The sequence below is a fragment of the Leptonotus elevatus genome, chromosome 8, assembly GCF_054856555.1.
Source record: "Leptonotus elevatus isolate MCC_2025b chromosome 8, RoL_Lele_1.0, whole genome shotgun sequence".
Lineage (NCBI taxonomy): Eukaryota > Metazoa > Chordata > Actinopteri > Syngnathiformes > Syngnathidae > Leptonotus > Leptonotus elevatus.
Window position 1 is genome coordinate 16,926,518 of NC_141246.1, and position 27,837 is coordinate 16,954,354.

The following is a 27,837-nucleotide window of genomic DNA, read 5'->3' on the forward strand; positions in this document are numbered from 1 at the left end:
GGATTATTACTGGTACGCATCTTCAAAACATAGCTGTTAGATTAATTAAAGACTCCAAATCGTGTGAGTGTGGATGATGGTTTGTCTATGTGTGCCCTGGCACTGACTGGCAACCAGTCCTGGGTGTACCTGGCTGCCTCTTACCTTAAGTCAGATAAATAAATAAAAATGGATGGATGAATGTTTCATTTAATGCTGAAGCTGTAAGCAAATCACCAATTAAATAATGGATATACCTCTCACATTATTATATAATACACCCAAATATAAAAGACTAAATCAGTCCACAAAAGCCAATTTTTGGCCATTTACAGAGCCCTTTATGGCCAGGTGTCTGCAGTCTGCTGCCTGTCTTTTGCCAAATGGCTAAAGGAGATTGAGCCTTGCAGTCCTTTTCCCACATGCACTTCCTTTTGAGCTAAGTGCTGCCTATTCAGTGGACATAAAAATAAAAAATAAAGCAGCTAAAAACACATTTTTTTAGGCTGGCATTCCATTAAGACTTTTTACGTTTATTTATGTATTTATGTATTTTTGCCTTGATTTGTTTGAGTTGTTTTTTTGTTTTGTTTTCAAACTAACTTTAAAATGCTATGAGCATAGCTGCCTTATATTCAAACGTTTTGGGAGAATAAAATAAAAACAGAATCTTTACTAAGCACATTCATATTTATTGATTTGGTAGAGACAAATTAAAACGAACTTTCGCACTTATGGGCTAACGATATGTAAGACTGTATTCTACAACTATTTGAAAACTTTGTGAGTCTTCCTTGTGAAAAGTGCTCCATAAATATTTTTTCACCATTTTTGTAATCCATGCACATAAAATTGGGCGGGCACTGCGACGTCACTGCACGGACACGCTATGATCGACAATGGTAATCGCGAATCCGGTGTCGTTATTTGTCTACGATTAGCCAATCAGAGAATGAGATTGATTGTTTGCGGAAATCATAGCACAGTTGGCTTCCAGTGCTCGAGCCCCTCTTTTAAAAATGCCCAGAAGACTGCCACAATTCTAAATAAACACACGTTAGTGGTTCGGTGAGTGACATAGTAATGACGCTTCTCATCTATTCGCAGTAGCCCGTAATTGTCTGTTTACTCGTCGAATTAAGCAATAATTGTATGGTATTCGAGATATGAATATTAAAGATATTGCTGTTTTTGTCAGTCGCTTTAGTACATTCCTGAGATCAAAAGTTTAATTTGAAAAACATCGTGGTTCCTCTGCAAAAGCGCACACACAAGCGCCCGCTGCTTGACAACCACAGCATGGCATCCACTTCCGGAAGAGCGAGGGACAGACGTGTGACAGCGTCCAAGCGTAGGATACGGTACATACGGGTACACAAATGCTGTATTGTATTAGTACTTTACTATATACGAGTGGGTAGCTTATAGCGAAGCTCGTGGTAAAGATGTGCGCGATTGCTGTGCGCTCTCCGGTCCATTCAAGTGAATGGGAGCGAGGCTAGCTTTTCAGTGATGTAGTAGTATATATCCGCACTTTCGGTCGTTTCTGTCGCAACGTGCGTCTTTATTGTATAGGGAGCCACCAAAACTCGATCCAGGTTGACACAGTTCACATGGCTGAGTCATCGCGGTCCCAAACCCAATGTTTGCAAGTGAGTGGCAAACTTTTATTGTAGTCAGTCAAGCCACACAACAATTAGAACAACACCCACCGTGACGCGGTTAACACACCCACACACGCACGTTGCAGTAGAATTAGTTTAGTTTTTTTTTATTGCCATTCTTTAATTAGAAAAATGCACTTTACACATCTTTTTTGATTGATATTTCATGTTTTCCTTTTTTTTTTTTAATGCTTAATTTTCACTGAACCTATAAACATTATCATATAATTTATTTAGATATGATTGTTTCCCCCATATCGCACAGTCCTACAAATCAACGTATTGTAGGGGGAGCCACCAAAACTCCATCCAGGCTGGCGCAGTTTACATCGCTGGGAGACCTGAGTCCACACGGTGCCAAGCCCAATGTTAGCAAGTGAGTGGCAAACTTTTATTTTAATACGTCAAGCCACACAACACATGCACATACAAATTGTAGAACAGCACACACAGTAATGCAATTGACGCGCGCACACACAAACACAACTTATGTTGAAGCATAAAATTGTTATTTATCACGAAAGCACAGTTGCACTTGCAGTACCATGTGAGTTTTTTTGTTTTTTATTGCCAATTTTGTTCAAGTTGATGACTTTCAGTAAGTTCTAACTTTAAAAAAAAAATGCACTTAACGCATCCTTTTAAATTGATATTTTGCTTTTTCTTTAAAGAAAAAAAAAGGCTTAGTTTTCACTGAATCCAAAGTAATATTATCAAGATATTTGGTAAAAATAACGAGATATGAAATTTTGTCGCACAGCCATAGAAAGCATGGATGTCCAGACGAGGTGTTTGTAGTGAACATGGAGCCGCCAAAGCGACTTCGCACTGTACAAAATGGAGCAGAGGCAGAACCTGAACAGCAGGAGGAGCGCCAGAGTGCAGTGGACGTGGTGAGTGAGAACACGCTCTATGTGACGGTTGCTCCTTCTAAACTCATGCTGTTATCATTTAATTCTACACGCAAAGTACGCATAGTGCGTAGGGCACCATCTCTGAGGGGGGCACCATCGTCCGGGTGGGGCCCCATTTTTAGTGCAGGCACACATTGCGACATCATTGAGTGTGCATGTCATTGGTGAACGCTCCAAAATGCGCTTAACTTGTCGTCGAAACATCCGTTAGCACCCGTGCCAATGTATACTATTGATGTAACGACATCCAAACGTCTCGATACAAATAAATATCAATATATTATGGGGAGGTTGGCAGTAATGGTCACAATACTGTATATAAACTCACATGTCATTGTTATGTGCTCCTAATGTCTCAGTGGTGCAAGGTATCATGGTCAATGTAGTCCACAATGTTTGTGTAGAGCTGAAGCGGGCGAAAAGTAATGTTTTTTTTGACAGACATCTTGAAAAATATTTGCCGGTATGACTGATTTATGGTAGTGATTACCGCCGCAGTGGCCAAAACATTCCTAATTAAAAATAAACTGTACTAATAAACTCACCACCACAGGGTGCAAGAACTGCACAAATGGAATACAACCTGTCTTTGTAACACGATATTGTGGCAATTTAGTATCGCGATATCACGATATTGCAGTTAACGTTACATCCTTAGTATTTACCCCTGAAAAAATTAATGACACTTGCCGCGGATACGCGCTTGCATTTCAGGCGACATTTGTTTTCATTTTCAAATTCCATCAATTAAGAATGTAATATTTTACCTATTTTTTTTCTATCAAACAATGTTGACAAAATAAGTAGACCATAATTTCACATTTGAATGGTTTATATGGCAACTTACTGATGCATTAATGATAATATCTTGTTTGTCTCAGAGTATCATCATGCCCATGTACAACGCCTCCTGTTGGCTAGATGAATGTCTGCAAGCAATATTGGACCAAGACTTCACTGGGATTATGGAACTATCCATTTTTGATGACGCTAGCACTGTATGTTTGATTCAGTCACATTTGCAGTATCTGCTTTGTCTTGAAATATGTATAGAATGTGTCTGTCTGTCCTATCTATCTATCTATCTATCTATCTATCTATCTATCTATCTATCTATCTATCTATCTATCTATCTATCTATCTATCTATCTATCTATCTATCCTAATCTAATCTAATCTAATCTAATCTAATCTAATCTAATCTAATCTAATCTAATCTAATCTAATCTAATCTAATCTAATCTAATCTATTTGTCCTCTAGGATGACTCCAGAAAAGTGGTGGATGCTTGGAGGGAGAGGTTGGAGGGAAGGGGCATCTCAGTGGTAATCAGTGGCCACAACTCGGACCAACCAAGAGGAGGTCTGTTGTGAATTGTGATGAGTGATCAGTCCTCATTTTAGGCTACGTTCACACAGCAGGCAAATGCGACCCAGATCTGATTTTTTTTGCCCAAATGCGACATGTATCTGACTTTTTTTTATGTCAGTCTGAACGGCTCAATTCCGATTTTTTCGTATCCGACCTGGGTCACTTTCATATGTGGTCCTCGAACGGATACGTATCCGAATTTTTGCAATGCGACCTTCTCTGTAGATATGAGATTTGAGCCCCAACGACGGACTTATAAAAGTCAGTGGCCCTGACATGCTGAAGCATACGTATTTACTTCCGCAAACACAGCGTTGTGACTGAGTGACGTTGTATCTTCTTCTGCGCGTGGGTCACTTTGGCGACGCATTACGTCCACACAGAAGACAGACTGAGGTCGCAATTAATAGGTAATGTGAACGCTTACTCAAAAAAAAATCAGATTTCGCAAAAAAAATCGGAATTGAGCATTAAGACCTGCAATGTGAAGGTAGCCTTCGATGCAAAACTCTGTCTTCATATTTATCCAATTCTGTCCCGCCCCCCGCAGTTTTGTGCACAGCTTGAATAATAATGACTTCCACCTTGACATTGTAGCAACGCACCATGTCATTTGGAAGTGCCAAATGGAAACCTAAAGAAACTTTGTTGATTTTTCTTTCAGTGGGCTATGCAAAGAATAAGGCAGTAGCGCAGAGCTGTGGAAAATATTTGTGCTTTCAGGATGCGGTAAGTGAGTGTGCAAGCTTATGTTAGTTCGATTAAAACGTCAGTTGTCTTCTAAGGTCCGACTTGAGAAACTTGTAATGGAAAGGCCATCTGGAGCCTTCTGTCACGAGTCAAATTAAGTTGACCTCATCGCTCCTTTCCTAGTTTTGCTTTTAAACTGTTTTTAAATTGTCTTCCTTCCTATAGAGCGTGTCCATCGAAAAAACGTGCCTGACAGTCCGATTGCATTCTCATAAAACAACTTGCTCGATTAGCTCTCTTGTACTTGTCTCTGCTTGACGTTGTTCAAGTCCTCTTTCAAAGTCCAGAAGTAGATGAAGTAGAAGGAATTCTTTTTAGACTTTGTTTAGCACATGCTAGGTGTTGTTACAAGTGTGATCCTTTCCTCCCGCGTGCATGATTACATACATTCAGAGAAAATCAGTTCCAGATGAGGGGGGGGGGGGGGGTCTGCTCAGGTTCCTTCATGTTGGGTTTTTGTTCTTTTTGAGCTAATCAAGTTTAATATGATTTATAATAAGCATTCTCTTTAAAAAAAAAAAAAAAAAAAAAAGCCTCCATAGTCACAAACAGAGATAACACTCTGTTATGTTTGCATGCTGACTCGCATTTGACATGTATTATGAATAACTGATAGTGTGTGTATTGCAGGATGACATCATGTTGCCCCAAAGAGTTCGGCTGCAGTTTGAGGCTTCTGTCCTCCACTCAAATACTGTAAGTTTTTCTAGAAGTGTTTAATCATTGACTTCCTTTCCTTTTCCTCGGCCCACCTTTTTTTCTCCTTTTCTTTTCACCTACTGTTGCCTGTCCTTCACCACCGCCGCCTCAGCCAAAAGGCGCCATTTTTGTCTGCATTAATGTGTTTTGCAGACCAGTGTGCTGGAAGTGAATCAAATCCAAATCTTAGTAATGTTAGCACAATGCGAGCGACTGTGTTGGTGTGCCATGATGTTGGCATGCAGAACAGTGTGAGTATCCGGTGTTGACGCTTGCTCTGGCCCTCCAGGTCAGGGGTTGGGGGTCATGTGTGTGAGGGAAGTGAGGGAGACAGCACAGAGACAGCAGGCCTGCCGCCCTGCACAAACAGCCTGTCCCTTTCTGTTACGCCTGTCTTTTTTTTTTTTTTACTTGACAGATCTGTGTCAAAATGCAAAACAGCTTTCTTTCTTTTTATTTTGACAAGCTTCTCCCATCTGATTGGTATTGACTGTAGAGTTTGGGTTAACATTATGGAAAAAAAATATTGAGGACTTTATAACTAAAAAGTGGTCTGGTTATGAACGAACAGGGCCCAACTGATTAAGTAGCTGACCGTTTAAATCGGCCAATTATGGCCCTTCAAACATTGGCCAAAATAATATGCCAAATATTTTTAAATAAAATATTCTTTAAATTAATTAATTATTTAGATAAAGAAAAAAAAAGAATATCAAAAAAAAAGTCTGAGGTCAAATGTGTAAGTTGTCAGAAAAAGAGAGACCAAAGGTAGATTAAATAAAAAATAAAATAAAATGTCTCAACATATCAAAAAAGTGACGATAAAATGTTCAAAAATCATATAATGTACACAAAAGTGCAAAAAAGTCAACATTTATTAAAAAAAAATAAAAGGGTAGAAAAATGTTGGTGTTTTTTTATTACCATAAAATATCTTTGGAATTGCACAAAAAAAGTCAGATAATTAATTTTTTTCAAAGGCATAAAAGAAAACTTTCAAAAGTAACTATAAAATGTCCAAAAATAAAAGAAGAAATCCCCCAAATTACCATAAAATGAGTACAAAATTGCCATAAACGTCAGACAATTTATGGCAAAAAAGGCATGAGAAAATGTTTTAAAAACGAGTCATAAAATGTCCAAAAAATGAAGAAAAGAGGCAATAAATGATCATAATATATTCATAAAATTACAAAAAATGTCAGACATTTTACAGGAAGTCAGAAAAGTCTAAAAATGTGTGAAAAACCAAGTTTGAAAAATTGCACACACAAGAAAAGAGGAAAGGTAGAAGAAAATGAATCTCAAAAGTATTGGATGCTGCATATTTTCTGTTATGGTGCAGCTCCAATTAGCTCTTGGGCCCTCAGTACATTAGACTAACACTAACACACTGTTTCGTTCATCATGATGTTCAAAGTTTTGCGGCTCCAGACAGATTTTTATTATCTATTTGACCTAAAATGGCTCCTTTGACAGTAAAGATTGCTAATCCCCGTTTTAGATTATGTATTGTCCTTTTTCAATCACATGGCACTACACCAACCTCTGGAGCACGTGCTTGTGTTCAGTGTACCAATGAAAGCAATTCTGTTTCAGTATTTGCTTGAAAAGTTTTCAAAGGTCAGAGAAGAAACCATGTTGACCTTCTCATAAATGTGTGTTTTCATTATAGTTGATAGGCTGTCGAGTCCAGAGGCTTCCAGAGGGATCCACGGAACGCTACACCCGCTGGATCAACACAATCACTCAAGATCAACTCCTCACACAAGTAAACACTCTGAGCTCGCTACACTCTGTTTGGTTGGGCCTTTCAAAGAGGTCACGTGGTAGGTCAGTCTAAAACAGGATACATACCTGGCGCTTACCGTTTTCCACGGAAATGTGGACTGGACGCAAGCTCCAGGAACGGCGATGACCTTTTTGTCACTCAGTCCCATGGGAGGAAGCGGCTCACGCTGCCATCTGTCAATAGTGGAAAATGTTGGTAGTGGAATTGTTAGTTTTGCAAACAAAACTGCACTGTGAGTTTACTGAGCAGACATATTGTCTTCCATCTGCAGGGGACATCTGGGTACGCTTATAGTGCTGCAATAGTACGTGACGTTCACATCCACACGGCCAAAATACTAAAGTTGAATCCAGATGGTGTGTATTTCGCTTGACGAGTGAGGAGCACACGCAGTGAGCCAATTATAGAACAAAAGTGTAGGAGACAACCAATCCCCTCACTGATTAGAAGTGAGGCATTTCATGGGGGAAACAGCTTCCTAAGGTTGGACATCATCCAAAAACAAATGGTCTTTCCAGGACAATATGGGTCATTGCTAGTGTAGTGGTTCACTGACTTGACTTTCGTGACCACTTTTCAATGAGCTTCGGAGTGAATGGTTGTTTGCCTCCGTATGTGTCCAGTGATTGACTGGCAATCAAGTTGCTCAAGGTCAACTGACATTGGCTTCAGTTCCACACCACCATGAGGTTGCAGATGGTTGCATGTTACGTAAAAGAAAGATGTTAGCAACTATCTGACTCTGTAAATACAATTAGAGACATTAACAGTAAGTATAGGCTGTGTCAGTAGTAGTATGAAAAAAATCCCCTTATAAGGGAAGTCAATCCCAAATTCTTGACAGTTATATGTGACCTCACTAGTCTGACATGACATTCTGATTAATATTACATTTGTTGAATATGAGTAATGAAACAAATTTCAGCCGTTTTTGTCAATTTTAGGGGACGGCCATTTTGCCACAAGATGACATCAGAGTTGCTCAGGTCTCAGGTAACAACCAGTCACAGCTCAGTTTCAGAAAACAGGTGCGCTGTGATAGGTGAGCTGTGATTTGTCTTTGCCTGAGCCCTGAGCAACGATGATGTCATCTTCAGTTGACAGCAAGTTACAAAATGGCCGCCCCCTGAGATGGATAAAAACGGCTGGATTTTGCCTGATAACTCATATTCCACAAATGTAATATTAATCAGAATTTCATGTTTAGACTAGTGAGGTCACATATAACATTATTGTCAAGAAATGTTTACGGTTGATTTCCACTGTAAGAACCTAAAAGCTGACCAAAAAAAAAGATTGTGTATACTGTTTTTCAATTTATATAGCAGTGGAATGTAGCATTTGAACTGTTGTTTCTGTCTGAGCAAAACACACCGTCACCGAGGCAACAGGTCTCTCCTGCTCAAACACACACCCGGTCTGCATGATACCTTACCAGGCATTCAAGGAAATTCATATGATATTGCATTTCATGAGAATGTGGTCATTCCTCCATTCTGTAACTTTAAAAACACCCCCCCCCCCCCCCCCCCTTGTACTTCTCTTCCTCCACATTCTGCGTTTTCGCCTCCACTTGCCAGATCAAGAAGCAGAGCCTAGCTAGACGTAAACCAGAGATTTACTCACGGTGGTGCTTGCTTAACTTGATCCAGAGCAGGACTCTTGAGTGTTCATCTGCTGGACATTAGGTATGGTTATCAATAACCTTCCCAACCTTGCTCACTAGTCACATCCTCAGACTTTTCTCATGCTTTCCCACATTCTTATTCGTCCGATTCATGCATTTGCCCTGAGCTTACATCTGCAACGTGTTGAAATATTGCAACAGAGGAGCCACATGTACGTAGGTGGATGCACATAAACACGCACACATGCTCATATTCGGCAGATTTGTCCAGCTGACTCTGAGGTTTTCGTTTTTCATCTGTGATCATTTGAGCCATGAAATTGTGCGCACATAAACGTTAAGTGCACACATTGACACGTCTTGCGAAATTTCGTGAGGCAATTGAGCAAAAACGAGATAAACCTGAAATCACCCCCCACATGCTAAAGGCGGCAACTGTCACAGGACACCCAAAGGACGGAAAGCTGGAAAGAAGAATAAGGAGGGCTTGGAGAGCACTGAGGTGGGGGGTCTGTCAAGATATAAATATACAGCTCATAACGGGGTCTTGGTGTGTTTGTGAGATGCAGCCAAAGAGAAGAAGAGGGCAAAACAAATGCCTTAATCTGTGTTTTCCTTGTCCTTGTCAAGGAAGCATGTAGCTCGGGAGCACACTTTTAGCAAGGCTGAAAATTGACCTCTACACATGACTTACTGATGGGACTTTTTGAGACCACTCACTGTTCAGTTATCGCTCATGTGGATGATATGCTTACTGCTTGAACCATGACGTTACATTTAACTCATCTTTAAAACAACCATTGCAGTGCATGGAGAAAAATCTGCCATGCAATAAAGACCAGGTAAAACACAAATAACACAAAAATGAGTAAAGATGTGTTTTAAGACAAGTTTTACAATGAAAACAGCAGGGGCCACAAAATAGAGCCCTGTGGAACTCCACATGACATAGGAGCAAAACGGGACTCAGAGCAACCACAGCTAATAATATTAACAAACATATTTATAATTTCACTTTAAAGCAGATTATACACAAGCTTGTAATAAGTTCTGTTCTGTTGTTACCATGGTGATCTCAGATCACCTGCATGAAACCCAAATATTGGTGGTCCAGCCTGTTTCAATCTCTAAAAAACGGACAGAATTTTCCTTTTATGCCCAAACCCGTTTGAATGTCAACACTGCTTCTTGCACTGTACTGCATAGCCCAGGGGTCTGCAACCTGCAGCTCTGGAGCCACATGTGGCTATTTAGTCCCCCTCCTTTGGCTCCCTGTGCATCTCCAGAAAAAAGAAAGAACTATAGAAAATAATATGTTTTTTTAATGTATTAATTAGATTTTTTTAAGATAAAATATTCGTTAAATGAATTAATGATTTAGATTTTTTTTTTTTTAATGAATCGTTAAATGATTTTTAAAATGTCAGAGTCCAAATTTGATTTGTAAGTTATCAGAAAAAGAGACTAAAGGTATATGAAAAAGTTTTTTTTAAAATACTTAAAAACGTCCAAAAAGATCCAATAAGAGCGGAAAACTACTATATAATGTACACAAAATTGCCAAAAAAAAGTGGCAGAAATAGAAGATATTCAAAAAGTAACCATAGAATGTCCACAAAACAAAAGAAGAAATCCCCAAATTTACCAAAAATGTTCCACAAAAATGTCTGAAAATTGACAGCAAAAAGGCAGAAGAATTATTATTTTTTTATTGCCATAAAATGTCCAAAAAAGTAAGAAGAGAGGTGGAAAATTACCATATGTCTATACTGTTTTGTTCATCACAATGTTCAATGGTTTTGCGGCTCCAGACGGATTGCTTGTTATGTATTTGGCCTATAACGGCTCTTTTCCCAGTCAAGGTTGCTGACCCCTGGTATAGCCGTATGTCCTGATGTTTGATGTTATGCTAAGATGTTTTTTTGCACCTTAGCTATACACTTCACACGGCCCAACAGTCATCATGCCGACATGGTTCTGCTCACGAGACTGGTTCTTAACTGTTGGATGGTTCACCGAGGAGGGCAGGGTAAGACACTTTTTCACTCCAGATTGTCTTGCCTATCCACAGCAAATACAAGTATGACAGATGCTGTTTTAAGAAAACAAATGTTTTTATATTGCAGGATTTTGCACACACAAAGAAGTAATCCAAATTCCATAAAAACTTTGCAAACGCAAAGAAAAAAAAAAGCGATCTTGCAGGAATTAACTAGTTATCATCTTCTTCACTTCCACCCAGGGAGTCCCTGAGGACTTGATCTTCTTTTACGAGAGTCTTCGCCAAGGAGGACTCGTGGCCAGAGTTGACCACTGCTTGCTGGCGTACCGTTACCACGAGAAGGCCACCACACACTCCGTGAAAGAGTAAGTTTCACCGCGCACCCCCTCCTCCACTCATCTCCTGCTCAAGCACTCACAGCTGCCAACTGGCATCCCAGATTCCCCCAGCTCAACACATACTGTACATGCAATACATCTAGTTGCCAGCATGCCTTGTGGAATGTCAAACTTCTCTCCGTCCTTTCTTTCACTTTTCTTCCCGTGCGTCTCTTGATTAGTAGATCTCGCTTGCACAGACCTTTACCAATCCTCCTCCTCTCTGTCATCATCTATTATCCATCTTATTTCGAGAAGCCTATTTCAAGCTCGCTTATTTTGCGCCCCACCCCAACTCCTTGACACCCCTGACCCATCCGCTACTTCCTTTGACAAGTGAAACCATCATCTTCCACAGCTTTGCACACGTAAAGTAATTATAGAGCATGTTTGTGAGGTGGCAAGTGCTTTCTAAAAACCTGAGATGGTGCCAAAGACGTACTGAGAAGATAGTCGAACACATGACGACGTGTGAATTTATGAACGTGATTGCGCGTCTGTTATGTGAAATATGTGTTGATGAGACGGGTTAAAGGGACACATATGAAGATTGACCACATGCCTCCGTTGTCAGGGAAACCATTTGGAACCTGCGAGTCGGATTCCTTCAGGAAAGAGTCCTTTGCCAATGGGAGAGCTTCACTATATGGAATGCCGGGAAACAGGGTCGTAAGCTGTACCGTTGCCTCGACGCCACTAATCAGAAGAAAGTATGTAGTTACACACTGATGGATGGATGGATGGATGGAGTTGTGTACGGCAAGAAGTTGAGTGTCAAAATTACTCCCACAGACTCAATTAAAAAAAAAAAATCAGATTTTTCTAACTCCACACATAGGGTTGAATTAACACTTTCTAACATTTTCACACTGTGACAGAGTTACTTAAAATAACACTGTGGGAGTAGAGATATATTTAACACCTAGTAAGGGTTAGTTTCACTCCCAGAAGTGATATTAGCTTAATTACCATTATTAGCTTTCTCTTTTAACAAATAACGGTGCCCTGTTACTATAACACTAAAACTCTGATGTAACAGTGAACACATCTCAGATTGTTTAAAGCGACTGACCGCAGAAAATTGAATTTCGAATCACTACTGACACCTGTGGCCGAAAAATTTAACTGCGTTTTCAAACATACGCAGACACGGGGCAATTCGAACCCGAATCCAATCTGAAAACTATTGGTCAGAGGCTTGCAGGAATTGCAGCTTCAACAATAAAACATGAACAAAACGTTATTATTTTTTCAAAGAAGAAAAAAAAAAGTACATTTAACTGTAACAGTAAAAGTCATTCGATTCTAACCAAGTGGGCGGAGCTTACTTTGATTAACTCTCTGGAGAGTTGGTTTAACACTAATTGTCAAATAGTTCCAACACTGACCCTCATTTAAATCAGACGGTGTTAAAAATACACTTTGGGGTTTGAAATCAACTCTGAAACATTTAACACCAACAATTTACCACTCCATTACTGTATTCGTGACTGTGATGTCCTTTTTTTTTTTTAAGGTCAAAGCTTTCTGTGATGTGGACAAAAACAAGATTGATAAGGGTTTTTACACATATGAAGACTCCAAGGTGAGGTTCACTAAACACTTCTTATCTGTGCATCCCGGAGCTCCAATTGATTTTTCCGTTTAGGAGCGACCCAAGCCAAAAATCCCAATCCTGCACTACAAGGATGCGGCACCCCCTTTTATCATCTGCGTCAAACTGGTATGCTGAAAGTGTTTTTGTGTGTTTGCTGTTTCTGACCCCCAGCTCTGCAATCTGAGTTAACGACATAATAAGCGAGGGCGTGTGCCCGGCACAGGACATAGCGCACAGGAGGCCTGCAGGAAATGGCTAGAGACAGCGGCCTGATCTTTGAACACATGGCGCTTGTATAAACATCAACAGATCTGCTCATTTAAAATTGTTGTCAAAATCTTAGAGCCATCTCTTGGAAAAATCCATTTAAAAAAATCGTTAGCAGTGCCTTGTAAAATGCACACAGATGCAAAGAAAAAAATTCAATTGACAAATAGCATCCTTAGCATCCTGACTCAGACATCAAATCTTCATTGACCCCATCAGCAGGCCATGCTAATTGGCCAATTATGGGAATTAGAAATGGAGTCGGTGTAATTTTCTCTGAAAAAACACCTGGACTCGATCCCATGTTTAGCAGCCAAATGCGACGTTGCTCAAAGCAACAATAGAATGAACTGTGCTCGCGAGCCAAAGTTAAAAGTTGATTTGTAGAAGTCAAAAGATTTTTAATGTGGGTGTAAATTTTTGTGCATTTAAAAACTCCAATGCGAACTCTGAAGAAAGGAAATAGATGTCGAAAAAAGCATTGTTTTACTATTAGAACAAATACTGTAATACGTCGAATGAGATTTTGTAGAAACGTTTTTCATGCTTTGTCTTTCTTTTGTGCTCGCTTAATATTTTTCCCATAACCGCAATGTTTCTGATGTGTTTAGGACATGACAGGTGGCGTTCTAGAGGAAAACCTCAACTCATTACAGCTGAAAGAAGGAATCGACTTCTTTCATTTCAACTGACTGCTCGGAGCAACGATGAAGACCGAGGCCGTTACATCACTGTTGGACAAATTGAATCACGAGAGGTGGTTTACAACACACACGCACCTTTCAATCCATCTTTAGGGCTAATTCGATTCAAAGTTCAGACAAGTTTAAGTCCTTGCTGGGAAAAAAAACTATTGATTTTGTGGATACACTCAAATAAATATTTCAAGTTAAGATTTATATTTAAAAAATAATAATAATTACATGACAAATTCCATGTACTTTTTTTTATAGATAATTTTAATACAAACTGACCAAATAAACCTTATATGATACATATTCATTAGTCTAATAAAGCCTATTTATTCGAAATGCATAATCCTCAGGTTTATGTATTTAGTATTAATAAAGTACAATTACTGTAAATTAATAATAATGATAGTATTTATTTAAAATGCATAAAGTATATTGTTTGAATTGCATAATAATCAGGTTACCTATACACGATAAATATACTGCTATGTGGAAAAAAAACACTCATGTATATTCTACCCCCCCCCCCCCCCCCCAACATTTTTTACATTTCTATGTTTTTGGAATAAAATTGAATGCAGATGTCCAAAAAAACGTTTTAAAAAATATAATAATAAAAAGTAGTAGTAAACCTGAGGATTATGCATTTCAAATAAATAGGCTTTATTAGACTAATGAATATGTATCATATAAGTTTTATTTAGTAGGTGTGTGTTAAAATTATCTTAAAAAAAATAAATTAAAAAAAGTACATTAAAATTTGTTATTTAAAAAAAACTACTTAAATCCTAAATTGTCTTGAAATATTTATGTGAGTGTATTAAGAGACATTAAGGCACACAGCCACTTCGTAAAGTCTTTAGGACATGATAGGCATATGTTAGCTCTAAGAGTGGAAATGTCTCGGAAATGTGCCACATCATGATAAGAATGAAAAACTGTGATGTTAAATCAGCTTTTTACATTGTTTATGTTCCTACAAACGCTCAGTGATGAGTTTTATGCAAATGTTCATACAAATTGGTCGTGTTTTGGACTTTTGGACCTGCTGCGCATTTTATATATGTAATGTAGTTTATATCAATGGTGGGGTTCTTAATGGCAAGAAGATAGAAACAGATCATTAACTGGGGACCTCCGATGCCATTCCTTCATATTTAACTTATTGGAGTAAAAACATTTTTCTTCTCAGATGACATGATGATTACAGCTGTAAATTCTTAGTATTGAAAGAATCAAAGGTCTGGTGTGTACACTTGAACTTTTTTAATGTTAAAAGATGTGCATCAGAACATTGAATTAAGTATGGGTGCGGCCTCTCAATCTGATGCAACCACACGAAGACATCTGCTTCAAACATGGCCACAGCCTGCGCTTGTTTAGCATTCTCCAAGACTCCGATGAAACAATATTCTCTCCAAGAGAGCACAGCTCATACGTCAACCCTCACAAAAAGTTGATTTTACCTCACAGAGCGTGAAACATTTCTGCCTGGAGCCAAACAGACCTTGAACCACAAATCTCTTTCGGTGTTTGCTGTCTTACTGTAAATCTGCGCTATGCAACCGGAAGCACACTGCAGCATTGTGTACAATGAATGAGCACAACTGTGTGGATCTGATAGTGCTATCAATTTTTCTGTAAGAAATTTACAGTTGGGTAAATAAGTGATTATGGGATTTTGAAGGCCTCAGTCAGAATTTGGTGACGTTCAGGCTGTCATCGAACGTAATGGATTTTCATCAAAGGTGTCACTTTGTCCAAATATTTTCACACATACTGTATCATCTTTTTTGTCTAATAGGTCTGCAGCTCAAGATAATCATCGTATTGTTTTCATCAAAAATAGTAAAACAATGGACTTCACAATAAAGACAATCAGAAGATGTTTACAACTAACAGTTTGGAGCAAATGTTGCCTGCTTTGATTCTTAGTCACTGAGCCAGCTCACATCTATTATCCAGGATGATGCCTTTCAACATCTGCATGATGGATGGCTACAGATGTTTGTAGGGACTCCATGTGATTGGCTGAGCTCACTTGTCTTAGCGAGTAGCAGAATCGGAGACGTGGCTTAATGTAATTATTTCCTGAAAATGTATGGTAATTAAATTTACACTTCACTCAAAAATATAATACTACTCTATATATTTATTCATTTATTATCTTTATTTTGTAAACGTTTTGTTTTGTTATTGACAACTTTGATAAAATTATAAATTAAATATTGCGGAAAATTTTAATAAAACCTAATAATGCAATAATTTGACCAATAATGTAATATTTAAAAAAATCACGACTCGTATTTTGATAAAAAAAATTACCTATGATGTAAATCCTTATTGCATTATTATTATTTCATATACTGTATGTCAGTAGAGCAGTTCTAATCCAGTGTGCGGAGCTTACTTTGATTAACTTTCTGCAGTTGAAAGTTGGTTTAACACTAATTAGTGTAAGTTAACTCTGTCAAACAACTCCAACACTGACCTCTGTTTAAATCGGATAGTGTTAAAAATCCACTGTAATGCACATATCATTGTTTTTTATTAGATCAAGTTAAGTGCACATTTTGTTATATTTTCAGGCATTATTACATTTTATGGGAATTATTACAATTTAGGGTGCTACATGTCTAACCATCCAAACATCCAAGTCTAGTCTAGTCAAGTTTACATTCTGTCACAAATAATGCAAAAATGTTTAAACAGTACCTCATAGCAACTGATTGAAGTCAGCAAAATAATGGAATTTGGTGCTCATTGCAAACAAGTGTGTTAGTATTTTTCTCATCCTAAACTTTGGTCCCATAATGTTGACTTTTTGCACAAAAAGATCATGGAAAGAAAAGCAAGTGGCCAGAATAAAACGTGCTAATAAATAACAACAATGGAGGAGAAAGAGGGTCTCCGCTGTTTACGTCTCAGCATGGGGCTGTTGGCTACGATTGACACTGTACACTTTAGGAGAGTAACAAACCAAAGACTGTTGTTTGAGTAAGACCTTGCGCTGTCTAAATAAAAACTGTCCCCTAACACTCCTTCATGATGAAGCACTTGGTAGATGATCACAACGAAACCTAATGGAGAATCTATGAAAAAGAGTCAAGTAGAGCGTAAACATAGCTTTAACTTGTGTTTACACTTCATCTCTCTGCAGACATCAGTCCTGATAACACACACGCACAATAAATGACACAGACCCCAGAGGCTGCTGGCCAAATAAATCTGCAGCAAGCAGGGCGGCTGATAAGAATCGGGTGTGTTTGGGTGAAAAGTGCTTTAAAGGTCAGACACTGAAGGCCTTTTAACACATTCCTTTGTTTTCTAGTCTCGTGCTATCTCATGCTATGCAAGCCAAAGCACACGAGCGCAACACAGTCTGGTGACATCTGCCTTGCAGGCGTTTCAACATAAATCTTCATTTTAGGCTGACAGTAACTACAAAAAGAAACTTTGTGGTCTATTGGTTACATTTCTTGCCTAGACTCCCCGCAGATGATATTGTAACGTTTTGTAAGAACGCCACCAGCAAATGTTGATTGTGACGTCACCCTCTTATTCCTCTCAACAAAACGCCACTTTTGGCCATAGCCGACGCTGGAAAACGGAGTACTGTACAACAACTCACGAGGCTAGCAGAAAAAAACAACACACGCAACCAAACCATCTGTCAGCAAGAAAGCGATGAGAACTTTGGCTTTATGCTCTTTTTTAAAATGTTTTTATTAAAATATACCCCCTGGCTTTTGTTGTTGTTTGTTTATTTTTTTCTGTATTAATAACGCGCGTGTAGTGTTCACAATTTGTTTGTGTATTCTGATGAAATTGTTTAATACAAATGTATATGAGAAAACAAAACGCAACTAAAGCGCACGTTTCCTCTCGTCCCTTCTTTTCCGGGAGACCTGTGTGGCGTTCACCAACAGTCAGACATAATAGTGCTAAGCAGACATGGCAAACCCAGAACACATACTACACACTTAGTTCGTTACAATATGATTATTTGTGTTGCACATCCGCAGCTTGATCATTAATAATTAGCTTAGTAGTGATAATATGTTGATTATCCAAGTGACAAAGTCACAAGGTAAAGACGACAATTAAAGTACATTTTGATTACTTAGAAAACTTGTCTGTGACACATTACTGAACAGAACTCAAAGTAGGCGACATTATAAGTGGGAAAAATAGGGATACATGAAAGAAATGCCCAAACTGTTTTCAATACATCTGCAACGTTTGTTTTTATTCTAACCATTTTGGTATGAAATGATGCCCTTCTCCCTTAAAGGGGAAGTCAACCCAAATATATTCTTTACAATATGTTCTATGTGCCTTCACTAGTCTAAACATGTCATTCCGGTTACTATTGATTTTGTGTAATATGAATTAAGCAACTAAATCCACCCATTTTTATCCATCTCATGGAGCGACCATTTTGTCACTTGCTGTAGACTGAAAATGACATGATAGTTGCTCTCAGTCATTTTGGGGTTTGTTGTCACATATGCAAAAAATGGGTCAATAAAAAATGCACCTCTGGCAACTCTGTTTACGTAAGCCAGAATTGTTCTTCAGATGATGAGTCTGAAGAGTGAGGAAATTAGTTTGCCAGGTTTTGTTTCATTGTTTAAAAATTAATCTTCCAGTTGTTGGAACTGGTTTAAGTTTCATGATGTACCATCCATCCATTAACCAAAATGGTTTATTTATTTATTTATTTTTAATTCATTTTACTCTCAAATTTCCAGTTTAAGAGAAGCTAAACAGGGATTTGAGGCTGAGAGCTATGACATACATGCCAGCAGTTCTTTGGGACTTTAATTTCTTTCTTAATAATTTTATGTTAATGTTTACTCAAGTACTATGGTAAATGTTCAAGATCAAATGATAAACAATTTCTCTGGCTGTAAAAACAAACAAACAAAAAACAGGAAAATAAGGACAATTTGGTCCTTGTTTTATTAGTTAAATGCAGCGTGACATCTTACCCCATATAGTGTGACAATTTACCCATTGGTGGGGCAACATGTCACATGTTCACTCCCTCTATTTGATGGTTTATAAGGTATGAAAATGACATGAATACAAAAAATATACCTAAGACTTTGTTCTTTCATCTGGTATACATTTTGTTTATATTATGATGCATTGATTCCAAGAAATATATAACAGTATAAAAAGTGGTACAACTCGCCCCGGTCTCCCCTAACTGTGATGTCATTTTCACTCGATATGGCAAAATGGCTGCCCCCTGACATGGATAAAAACAGGTGCGTTTTGCTACTTAATAATAATAAATGCAACTTGGAAATGGTTTTGCTCTTTTGTAGCATGGGCTGATATTATGAGGCAAATATATCTCTTGACAAAGTACGCACTGAATCTCCTTATTTGGACTAAACAAAGTCTTGTGCTTAGCTGGGTTAGCAGTGTTATTGCTAGTCATACAAAAAAAAAATTCTCCAATTACAATCAAGGTGCCCTTGAGCTGGGTACTCAACATGCATGTGGAACACTCCAGCTCAGATGCCCCCTCAGGGGATTATTAAAAAAAAAAAAATTCTAAGCGGAGTGTGCCGTGTGTAAGCATGGAGGAAGTTAGAGCCATGAAGGTTGAAATCAGAGACTGAGGAATGTGTGTGCGTGTGTGTTTGTGTGTCACCATCAGGAAGCAGTGCGTGGATAGACGAAGCGTTTCCCCCTCATGGGACTTCTTGAGAGGGGCCAGGTGGAAGATGGGAGTGAATCGAATACTTGCGATACTACAGTGAAGGAGCAAATGAGGTCAATGCACACATCAGTGGCTTCCTCTGCTGTGGTGGCAGGATGACACTCCCTCTGGCGCCTCCATCTCTGCATTGGTCATCAAAGTATGTCAGCGGTATCATTTTTAGGATCCCCCCTTTATTCTACTTCATTCTAATCCCTAAAGGACAAATTCAGTCACTCACACTGCTGTATATTTTGTGTTAAATGCCACACAAAGAGCCAGACTATCATCCGTCTAACTAGTTGGCATTGTGCCTTGGCTACCACACTCCTGGTTGGTTCGGGTCAGTGTTAGTGGAGTGCAGCGGCCTTAAGGTATTTCGAGAAATACGTTTCATTGCTGCGGCACTCAGTGGGAATGTGACAAGGGGGCAACATGCTTGCCGATCCGACTGTTTTCTCACGGGAAAACCGAAGAGGCGTTTAGCGCACACGTGTGAATTTTCCCTGTGTCTTTTTTCCCCCACACTCATCGTGCTGATGAGATATTTTCTGCCAATTATAGCTTACTGTATACTGTGCAATACCCACTTTGATCATGTGGCGCAATAAAAAAAAGAAGCAAAAAACTTCACTGCACACAAAATATTTTCCCCCTTCTATTGAGGGGAAGTCAACCCAAACATTTTTTTTTACAGTAATATGTTGAGCCTTCTGATAGTCTGGACTCTGGAGGGTCAGTGACGGCACCATGACACTTTTTTTGTAAGCTACAATAGCGCGTTGTTGTCTTGGCAAGGTTACGGCCGACAGTATACCATTCCGAATTGTTATTCAAAGAGTTTTTATTATTATTATTTCTTGTAGGCTACGATATTATTGTTAAGAATTTTGGGGGGTTCGCTTCCCTTTTAACATTCATAGTATTCTTTTGAGGAAACATCGCTAGCTAGCATTGGCTCAGGCTTTTATGCTAATAACTTCTACTAGCTTTGAAAACGTTGTTAACTTTAAAAAAAAGAAAAAAAGGCTGATGATAATGTAAAAAAAAAATGTTTATTTGTTTCCCATCACTGGTTAAAAGTAACACTGTTCTAGTATGATTCATTTATGTTAAATCTAAATTTCGTCAAATATTTTGGTCAACAGAGGCTTCTGCTGAGACGTTTTCACTTTGCTCACTTTCAAACTCCTCATACGGTACGGTTGTGTGGGCGTGGCTTGGAGCGAGCACTCGCGTGTCCAGTCAGCTTCTGGCACGCGCCCACCGTGCACGTGCAGGAACTTATTTAAACAGACGGGCGGCGCGCACACACCAAACAGTAGACAGAAGTTGTGCGCACGTTTCTGCTTCACTATTTCGAACCCACAACCCGCCATGTAGCTGACGTGACGCGGGTTATCATACGACGTGGATACCGGTTCTTGCAGTTCGGCAGAGAGGCCAGCATGATCCGACCGTGGGCTGTACTACTGCACTGGGTCACGATGGCGCTGGTGTACCGGGCTGTGGCTCAGTACTCCAGCGACCAGTGTAGCTGGCGAGGAAGGTAAGGATGAAGCACAAACTGGGACTTTTGGCTTCTCACGCCATTCTTCTTATTTTGTCTTTTTCAAGGCAGGTATCGCACGGTTGCGTCTCGCAAGGCTTTAAAACGAAACAAGCAAGCTGCTATTTTGAATGTTCCATCAGGGAGAGATTCGAGGCTCTTGAAAGAATTTTTTTTTTCATTCTTTGTTCTTTTAAAGTGGCTTTTGGCGGGCAGTGTTTCCAAGCTTTTTATTGAGCCGCACATAGTTTTCTTCTTCCACTTTGTTTACCTATTGTAGACCTCAGGTATGTCGTTGCATGCTTGTTTAAATCAGCCTAACCTAAACAAAAATATACTTTTTCAGGAACTGCTTTTAAGTCTTTTTTCACATCTGCCCCTAACTGTTGTTGTTTTTTCCCTTGACAATCTAAAATGCTGAAATTTAATCCAAACACAGGAATGTCTCATCTCCAGTTCCAATCTTAAGTAAATAAAACCATATGGCGCCTTTGATCACTTGTCCCCCTTCTAAAGTTGTAAAGAACGAGCGGCAGGACTTCACATGTGGCGCTGTAAACTTTATCTGACTCCTAACAACTTAATAACCCCCTGTCATTTGGGCGTTGAGGTTGCTCGTGCACGCTGACCACATCAGTAGAAGAGAGAAATTTGGTCTTAATTATCTTTATGAACTGAATCCTTTTTTTCCCCCTTTTCTTCTTAGCGGTCTGAGCCACGAGTCGCATCGCAGAAATGTGGAGCAGGTCTACTTGCGCTGCTCCCAGGGCTCGCTGAAGTGGCTCTACCCGACCGGCGCCATCATCGTCAACCTGCGTCCAAACACAGAACCGTCGTCGGCAAACATGGCGGGTGTCCATGTGTGCGTCAAACCCCAGCCGTACTCACAGGTATACGGTGGTGCCTTGACTTATAAGTTTAATTTGTTCCCTGGCTAGTGGCTATGCTTGCAAATCAACTCTCCCCATTGAAATGAATAGAAATGCTATTAATCTGTTCCAGCCACCCCAAAAATATTTTTATTTAATGTGTTAGCTGTGCTTTAAATTATTCATGTTTATCGTCACAAAGGGTTCTCACTTGTATCTGGAACAAGCTGGTGATCTGAAACTTCTGATGGCCGAGAGCGAGCAGGCGCAGGGAAAAATACGTTGCTTCAGCCTCAACGATGGAGCTCTGTTTGTGGAGGCCGTCCACCAGGCGGACATCAGTCGGAGGATAACCGCTTTCCAGTATGAGCTGGTGTTCAGCCAAGCTCCCGGAGCGCACTTGTACCCGCACCTTCGCCCTGATTTTGGTAAGAGAATTCCACCTTCTCGTATGCATTTTAACACACAGGATGCATTCTGGACCCATAGCCAATCAGTGGAAATTTGCTATAGAGCGACCATGATTGTTTTACCCTGCCTCCGCACTTTAAAAATATTTTAACTCATACAAGCACACTTGTTAAAACACAGTTCTTAAAGGGGAAGTAAAGAACGTTTTTGACTTGACTTCCCCTTTAAAGTAGGTGTCAAACAAGTTCTTGAGTAATTTGAGTACATCCATTTATAAAAAAACAAAAAACGTGTGAATTCAGCCTGTATTCTTCTGTCGGACCCAATTGTATGGAAGTCTTGAACCCGAATCCAGTGTTCTTTGTGTGACCAATCAGAGCTCATAATGTGGCCTTTAACTTCAATGAGACTTTAGTATTTTTGTCCTCTTTAATTAACTTAACTCATTTAGCCATTTTCAACAGTAAGAAGGTAATATTTTGTTCATAATTAATGTGATAACTTACACATTATTTTTCATGATCAATTAAATTAATGCCTTTAAAAACTGGCTCAGTTTGCTGACCAAACCCAGAAACCAGGTGAGCCCTGATTGGTCGTTACCTATCTCAGCATAGGTGATGTCATTCTCTAGTGGAAATATTTGTTTTTAAAGGTATTAATTGTGCATGACAAATTAATTTGGGACAAAATATAAACTTTTTACTGCTGAAAATGACTCAATGAGCCAAGTGTCCCTTTAAAAACACATTTTGTCGCTTGCTGTCGGCTGAAAATGACATCACGTGTGCTCAGGGCTCAGGTAACGACCAATCATGGCTCACCTGTTTTCTAGGTTTAGCAAACTGAGCCATGATTGGTCATTACCTGAGCCCTGAGCACCTGTGATTCCATTTTCAGTCAACAAGTGGGGAAATGTGCTTTTAAAATGTATTAATGGTGTATTAGAAGTAATGAAGTTATCAAATTAATTATATTACTGAAAATAGTGATGACATGTCTTTCAGGGCACACAAACCCCCAAAATCAATGCAGTCTATTCCCTTCACGGGGAAAAAACAAACAAACAAACAAACAGGGGGTGGTTGTTTTCCCCTCCTATTTTCCCGTCTGTTTTATTTTGTGTGTGGAAATATTTTTCACACTTTTTTAACTCGAGCATGTTTTGATTGCTGTCAGTTATGCACCGATTTTCTCTATTTTCAGGTTGGCCTAGTCTCTGTCCCCCACAAATAGTGGGGCTTGACTGTAATTTCAACCAGGCTGACCCTAAATTGTCTGTAAAATGTTTAATTATCCCTTAAAAAATAACTAGTACAAGTATGATCCCGGAGGATTTGAATCGTTGCAGTGACATTTTGCATCCCTCCATCTATTTTCAGTCCTCATTTTGGGTTATACGTGAGCTTCACTTCTCCTCCTTGTTCTCCCTGGCACCTATTTGTGCTAGCGCCACAAAAAAAATCACGAAAATATTTTGCAGAAAATTGTGGTTGATGTTGGAGGTTGCACTGAATTTCGAAACCAGTACGTTAGTTGAATCTGTTGGTTTATGATATTATTTTTGAGCATGATTTCAAAATGCACTGTTGTAAAAATAATAATAATATTACTGAAATGCATTATAAACACTTAAAAATCCACCATCACAAAAACAGCTGTGACAAATCAGATGGTGTTAGTCATTATTATGTAGTTGTCCTCAATTTGTAGTTGTGATGTTAATCTTCTGTCTAGTCAGTGATGTGAATGAAAGTGACGGGACCTAATTGGGTGGTTTTGTGTGCGAAATTGCCCGTTTCAGCCATATCACCCCACCCCGCCCCCAACTCCCACCGTCTTGTCTCAACCAGACTTGTGAAAACAAACAGGCCAATCAAAAGGTCATGTCGGGGTCAAGCACAAAAGTCCGACAGTCGTCCCTCGGCTGTCAATCAAGAGCAGATGCCCCTCAGATCAAGACATTATGAGTAGGCCACCCATGCTAAGTGAAGCAGCAAGGGAGGAAGTGTGTGGTGTGGGTCTACCATATGTGCGTCCATTAAGTGCCAGTTCAAAGAACCACAACCACACTCTGAGGTGTCTTATGTTGAAGTTGGGAACAATGTGAAGCTAATGCTAATGTCATTTTCCTTCTTCTACTGTAGTCACATGTGAACCGTGTTCGGATGAAGAAGTCCTCTTGGCTGTCTGCACCAGTGACTTTGGTAAATGACCACAAACTACGTCCAAGGATGTTTTTTTTAAATATATATTGTTTTTATTTTCTGAAATTATACAAGGAAAGACACCGAAAACATAGTCTTGGGAAGCCTTTATTGGGGCTGGAGTTATGAGGAAAAAAAAGGTGTCCTTGTTGTACCAAAACTGACCTGTGAGGGGCAGCATGGTGCCAACATGATGCATCCAGACTTCTGCAAAATTCAAAAAAATGAAAGAGTAGTTGGATATGAAGCTAGGATAAAACAAACAATAAATTAATGTTTATTACAATAAACAATATCTGATTTATTATAGATAAACTAGGGGTGTCAAAATTAGTGCGTTAATATAAAGTTCCTTTATCGCCACAAATTTTTTTTAATGCGCGATTAATGACCGCTCCTTACTTGGAAAGTCTGTACTGGGAGAATTCCAGTCGCAACGCAGCAGACACGTCCATGTCAAAATTTTGTAGCAATAAATTTAATAATAATGCAGGTTGTATTTTACCATTTTAAAAAATGTGCAGAATTTCGCATGTTACTTCATGTTAAAGATTAGATAGCTCTTAATATAAAAAAAAAAATCACTGAGCTGTCACCAAGGTCTTACAAATGTAATTATGCCATCTAGTGGTAGAAAAATTACCAACACAAAGCAATATCACACAATTTTTTTTACAGTACAGGACATATTTTTTACTTTAATTCAATTGTACGAATTATTTTGAATTTACTGTATCAATGACTAAAAAAATGCAGCCATAGCATATTCCTATTAGTAAAAAAAAAAAAATCACTGTTATATTAAAAAGATTATGAAAACTTAGGAAAAAAGAACAGAATTTGCGATGAATCTTGAGTTAACTATTGAAGTCATGTAATTCATTCCAATTAAACAAAAGTAATTGCCTGAATAAACTTTTTTTTTTTTCCAGCCTTCAAAATGGCACACTTAATTTCAATGTCGATTTGAATTTCATTCAAATAACTGTTTAGCCCTAACTTGCAGCAGCCAACATGAATGCAGTGTAAATAAATCAAATGTCCTTGTTGTCTCTGCAGCGGGCATCGGCGTCTTTGAAGGCGCGCTGCTGCTCACCGAAGAGCACACCCTGGTCGAGCTGACTCTGAGTCGGCTCTTCCACCAAAAGGACAGCATGTTTGCCGGTGGCAGGGCCAGATCGCGGCGTTGGACGGAACGTGTCAACATTCCGGCAAAGTGTGGCGTTCCCCTCGGAGGACATAAGTACCTTCTGACCGGCTCAGTCCATTTTGGCGAAGCGTGGCTTGGTTGCGCGCCTCGTTACAAGGACTTTTTGAGGCTTTATGGCAGAGCGCGGATGGCAGGAAGCAACCCTTGTCACATTGACACCGACTGAAGGATTGTGAAGCGCAACAGCCTGAAAGCTTGAAAATGGAGGTCGTCTTCAGTCCGTCACGGAGATGAGCCAAACACCACCTGAGCGGAATGTACAACCTTGTATTGTTGCTGTGCAGCAAAAGTGTAAACAGTGGACATCCGCCAAGGTTTTGTCACCTGCCAAATCTGACTTCTTGATGGCAAAAGTGGGCTTTCGTCATCTGGTTCCAAGGGAATCCAAATGTGATATCCTAGAAGATAAACTCAGAATATTACAACATTATCTGAGGAGATTGGACAGACAAGGTTGAAATATTTTACATGGAGTGGTTTTTGTTTTTGTTTTTGCTATTGAATTTTGTTGGCGTTATAAGCAGACGTTTGTTCATGATTTTTTAGGACTTGTGTGGAAAAATCCAGTTTGCTTCCTTTATCAAACAACACATGGGCTGTGCTGAAGTCACTCCTTGGTGGAGGTAACGGGTAACGCAGATGTGGTAGTCATTGAGCATTGAAATGTGCGACAGAAGCACTAACGTGTTTGGAGTACTTAGAAAGATTTTATATATTGTCATGAGTCACCCTCCTAGAAAAAAAGAAGGCGTAAGTCATTTTTCCCAAAAATATAAAGAACTGAATGCATATTTATTATCCATATCATTGCAGGGGTGGTATTGAATGATCTGTTTAACTAAGGATGTAGCGCATTTTAGCAGAGATGGCCAGCATTCTGTGTAAGGGCAAAAAAAACTACATGTACTTTTTGTCAAATATGTCTTAGGCCCTTATATTATCAGTGTGACATTATTTGCCTCATGGTAATATTTTGATCATTGTTGAAATGAAAGATTGCTTTGTAAAAAGCTTGCCGGGTTTGGGGGGGGGGGGGTGTATCTTCTTTCAGAAGTGTACAATATGCAGCTCTGTGAGTCTTTATATAGCAGATGTGTTTTGCTAATTTGCTTGTTTTGCAAAGTGTCTAAATGACATTTGTTAAATTGATCTGTTTTTTGGACTTTTTTTTTTTTTTCAAACGAGTGTGCTGAACTGATTTTAGTCATTTAATAAATGTGATCTTTGCAAACTCATGAATCGAGAAATTACAAAATATGCAAAAATAAATGCATTGTGTATTAACTGTGGGGCAATAAAACAAGTTTGGCATCTTCATTGTTTCCTTCTTACTTCAAGTGATTGTTCTTCATGTACAATTAGCACCTTCAAAAGCACATCTTGCCACTTGATGTCGGCTAAAAATGGCATCACATGTCGAAGTAAAGAGACTGTGTATTATTTAGTGCCATCTAGTGGTGAGCTAATAGAATGGAACGATTATGAAGCACATTCACTATGGTTTCTCAGACAGACCGAACTTCCCAACCCTACCACCAATTACTACCAATTATTAATTGGAGTGAGTGGCTAGCCAGAACTAGCTGAAGCGGCTAACATTGGCGACAAGCAGGAAATGCTAGCTAGAGCAAAGCGGAGGGAAACAAGCAGCGGGAGCCATGACAGGCCTTTTATGTCTGAATCTGAACGAAAACTCTATTAATAAGGCATTTGGTTGTCCGGCAATGTCAAATCCCGAAGGCAGTGGTGAGTCTTGCCGCTAAACATTCAACAAACATACAGCCTTATTTAGAAAACACCTGTGCTGTGGGATTATTCATGCCATGATGAATGAATTGTGTAACCCAGCAGTGTCCAAGAAGTTGTTGTGATACTGAACAGGATCAACGGTATACATTTAAAAAAAATTATTACAATTACCAATACTTCTTAGAGGGTTGGTAAACAGTCTAAGGCAGTATAGTTTTCCGGTCATCAAGTAAATGTGACGAGGTGTGGAGACAAGTGAAAGGAAGCCACCAAGAATAGTTTGAAGGTTGCAGGAAGGCCCTGAAGACTTGACAGGATTATCTATAAATATCAGTCCTCCTTGCACACACAACTCGGCTTCATGCTTGGCCGTGGGTGGATGTTAAGTCTTGGCT

The 27,837-nt window shown here is 39.2% G+C and overlaps 2 protein-coding genes across 7 annotated transcripts; both read left to right on the plus strand.

Annotated features, from left to right (window-relative positions):
- Positions 1–944: 944 nt before the first annotated feature.
- On the plus strand, positions 945–19,557 carry qtgal (queuosine-tRNA galactosyltransferase). 6 transcript variants are annotated; one of them, XR_015095808.1, is made up of 15 exons: positions 1,277–1,340; positions 1,909–2,019; positions 2,404–2,536; positions 3,439–3,555; positions 3,820–3,919; positions 4,593–4,657; positions 5,309–5,374; positions 7,053–7,148; positions 10,730–10,825; positions 11,039–11,163; positions 11,750–11,885; positions 12,692–12,760; positions 12,824–12,898; positions 13,651–13,796; positions 19,406–19,557. XR_015095808.1 is itself a non-coding variant. In XM_086082937.1 (14 exons), the coding sequence occupies exons 3-14, from the start codon at positions 2,447–2,449 to the stop codon at positions 13,729–13,731; spliced, it is 1,116 nt and encodes a 371-aa protein (XP_085939063.1). In that variant the 5' UTR covers positions 945–1,047; positions 1,909–2,019; positions 2,404–2,446; the 3' UTR covers positions 13,732–17,615. The 6 variants fall into 6 exon arrangements, 4 of the variants coding, with proteins under 4 accessions (XP_085939063.1, XP_085939062.1, XP_085939060.1 ...); XR_015095809.1 differs by lacking the exon at positions 19,406–19,557 and adding an exon at positions 15,536–17,617; XM_086082937.1 differs by lacking the exons at positions 1,277–1,340; positions 19,406–19,557 and adding an exon at positions 945–1,047 and having other exon boundaries at positions 13,651–17,615.
- Positions 19,558–19,617: 60 nt separating this feature from the next.
- metrnlb (meteorin like, glial cell differentiation regulator b) lies at positions 19,618–26,706 on the plus strand. Its single transcript, XM_086082939.1, has 5 exons — positions 19,618–20,996; positions 21,703–21,886; positions 22,068–22,293; positions 24,424–24,483; positions 25,543–26,706. The coding sequence occupies exons 1-5, from the start codon at positions 20,896–20,898 to the stop codon at positions 25,857–25,859; spliced, it is 888 nt and encodes a 295-aa protein (XP_085939065.1). The 5' UTR covers positions 19,618–20,895; the 3' UTR covers positions 25,860–26,706.
- The last annotated feature ends 1,131 nt before the right edge of the window (positions 26,707–27,837 follow it).

Bases quoted from the DNA above. Each gene is read 5' to 3' on its own strand.
- qtgal (XM_086082934.1), top strand. From the start codon at position 1,279: ATGGCATCCACTTCCGGAAGAGCGAGGGACAGACGTGTGACAGCGTCC. The intron at 4,658-5,308 runs GTAAGTGAGTGT...TGTGTATTGCAG, and splicing joins ATTTGTGCTTTCAGGATGCG to GATGACATCATGTTGCCCCA. The intron at 12,761-12,823 runs GTGAGGTTCACT...TTTTCCGTTTAG, and splicing joins ACACATATGAAGACTCCAAG to GAGCGACCCAAGCCAAAAAT.
- metrnlb (XM_086082939.1), top strand. From the start codon at position 20,896: ATGATCCGACCGTGGGCTGTACTACTGCACTGGGTCACGATGGCGCTG. The intron at 21,887-22,067 runs GTATACGGTGGT...ATCGTCACAAAG, and splicing joins AACCCCAGCCGTACTCACAG to GGTTCTCACTTGTATCTGGA. The intron at 24,484-25,542 runs GTAAATGACCAC...TTGTCTCTGCAG, and splicing joins TGTCTGCACCAGTGACTTTG to CGGGCATCGGCGTCTTTGAA.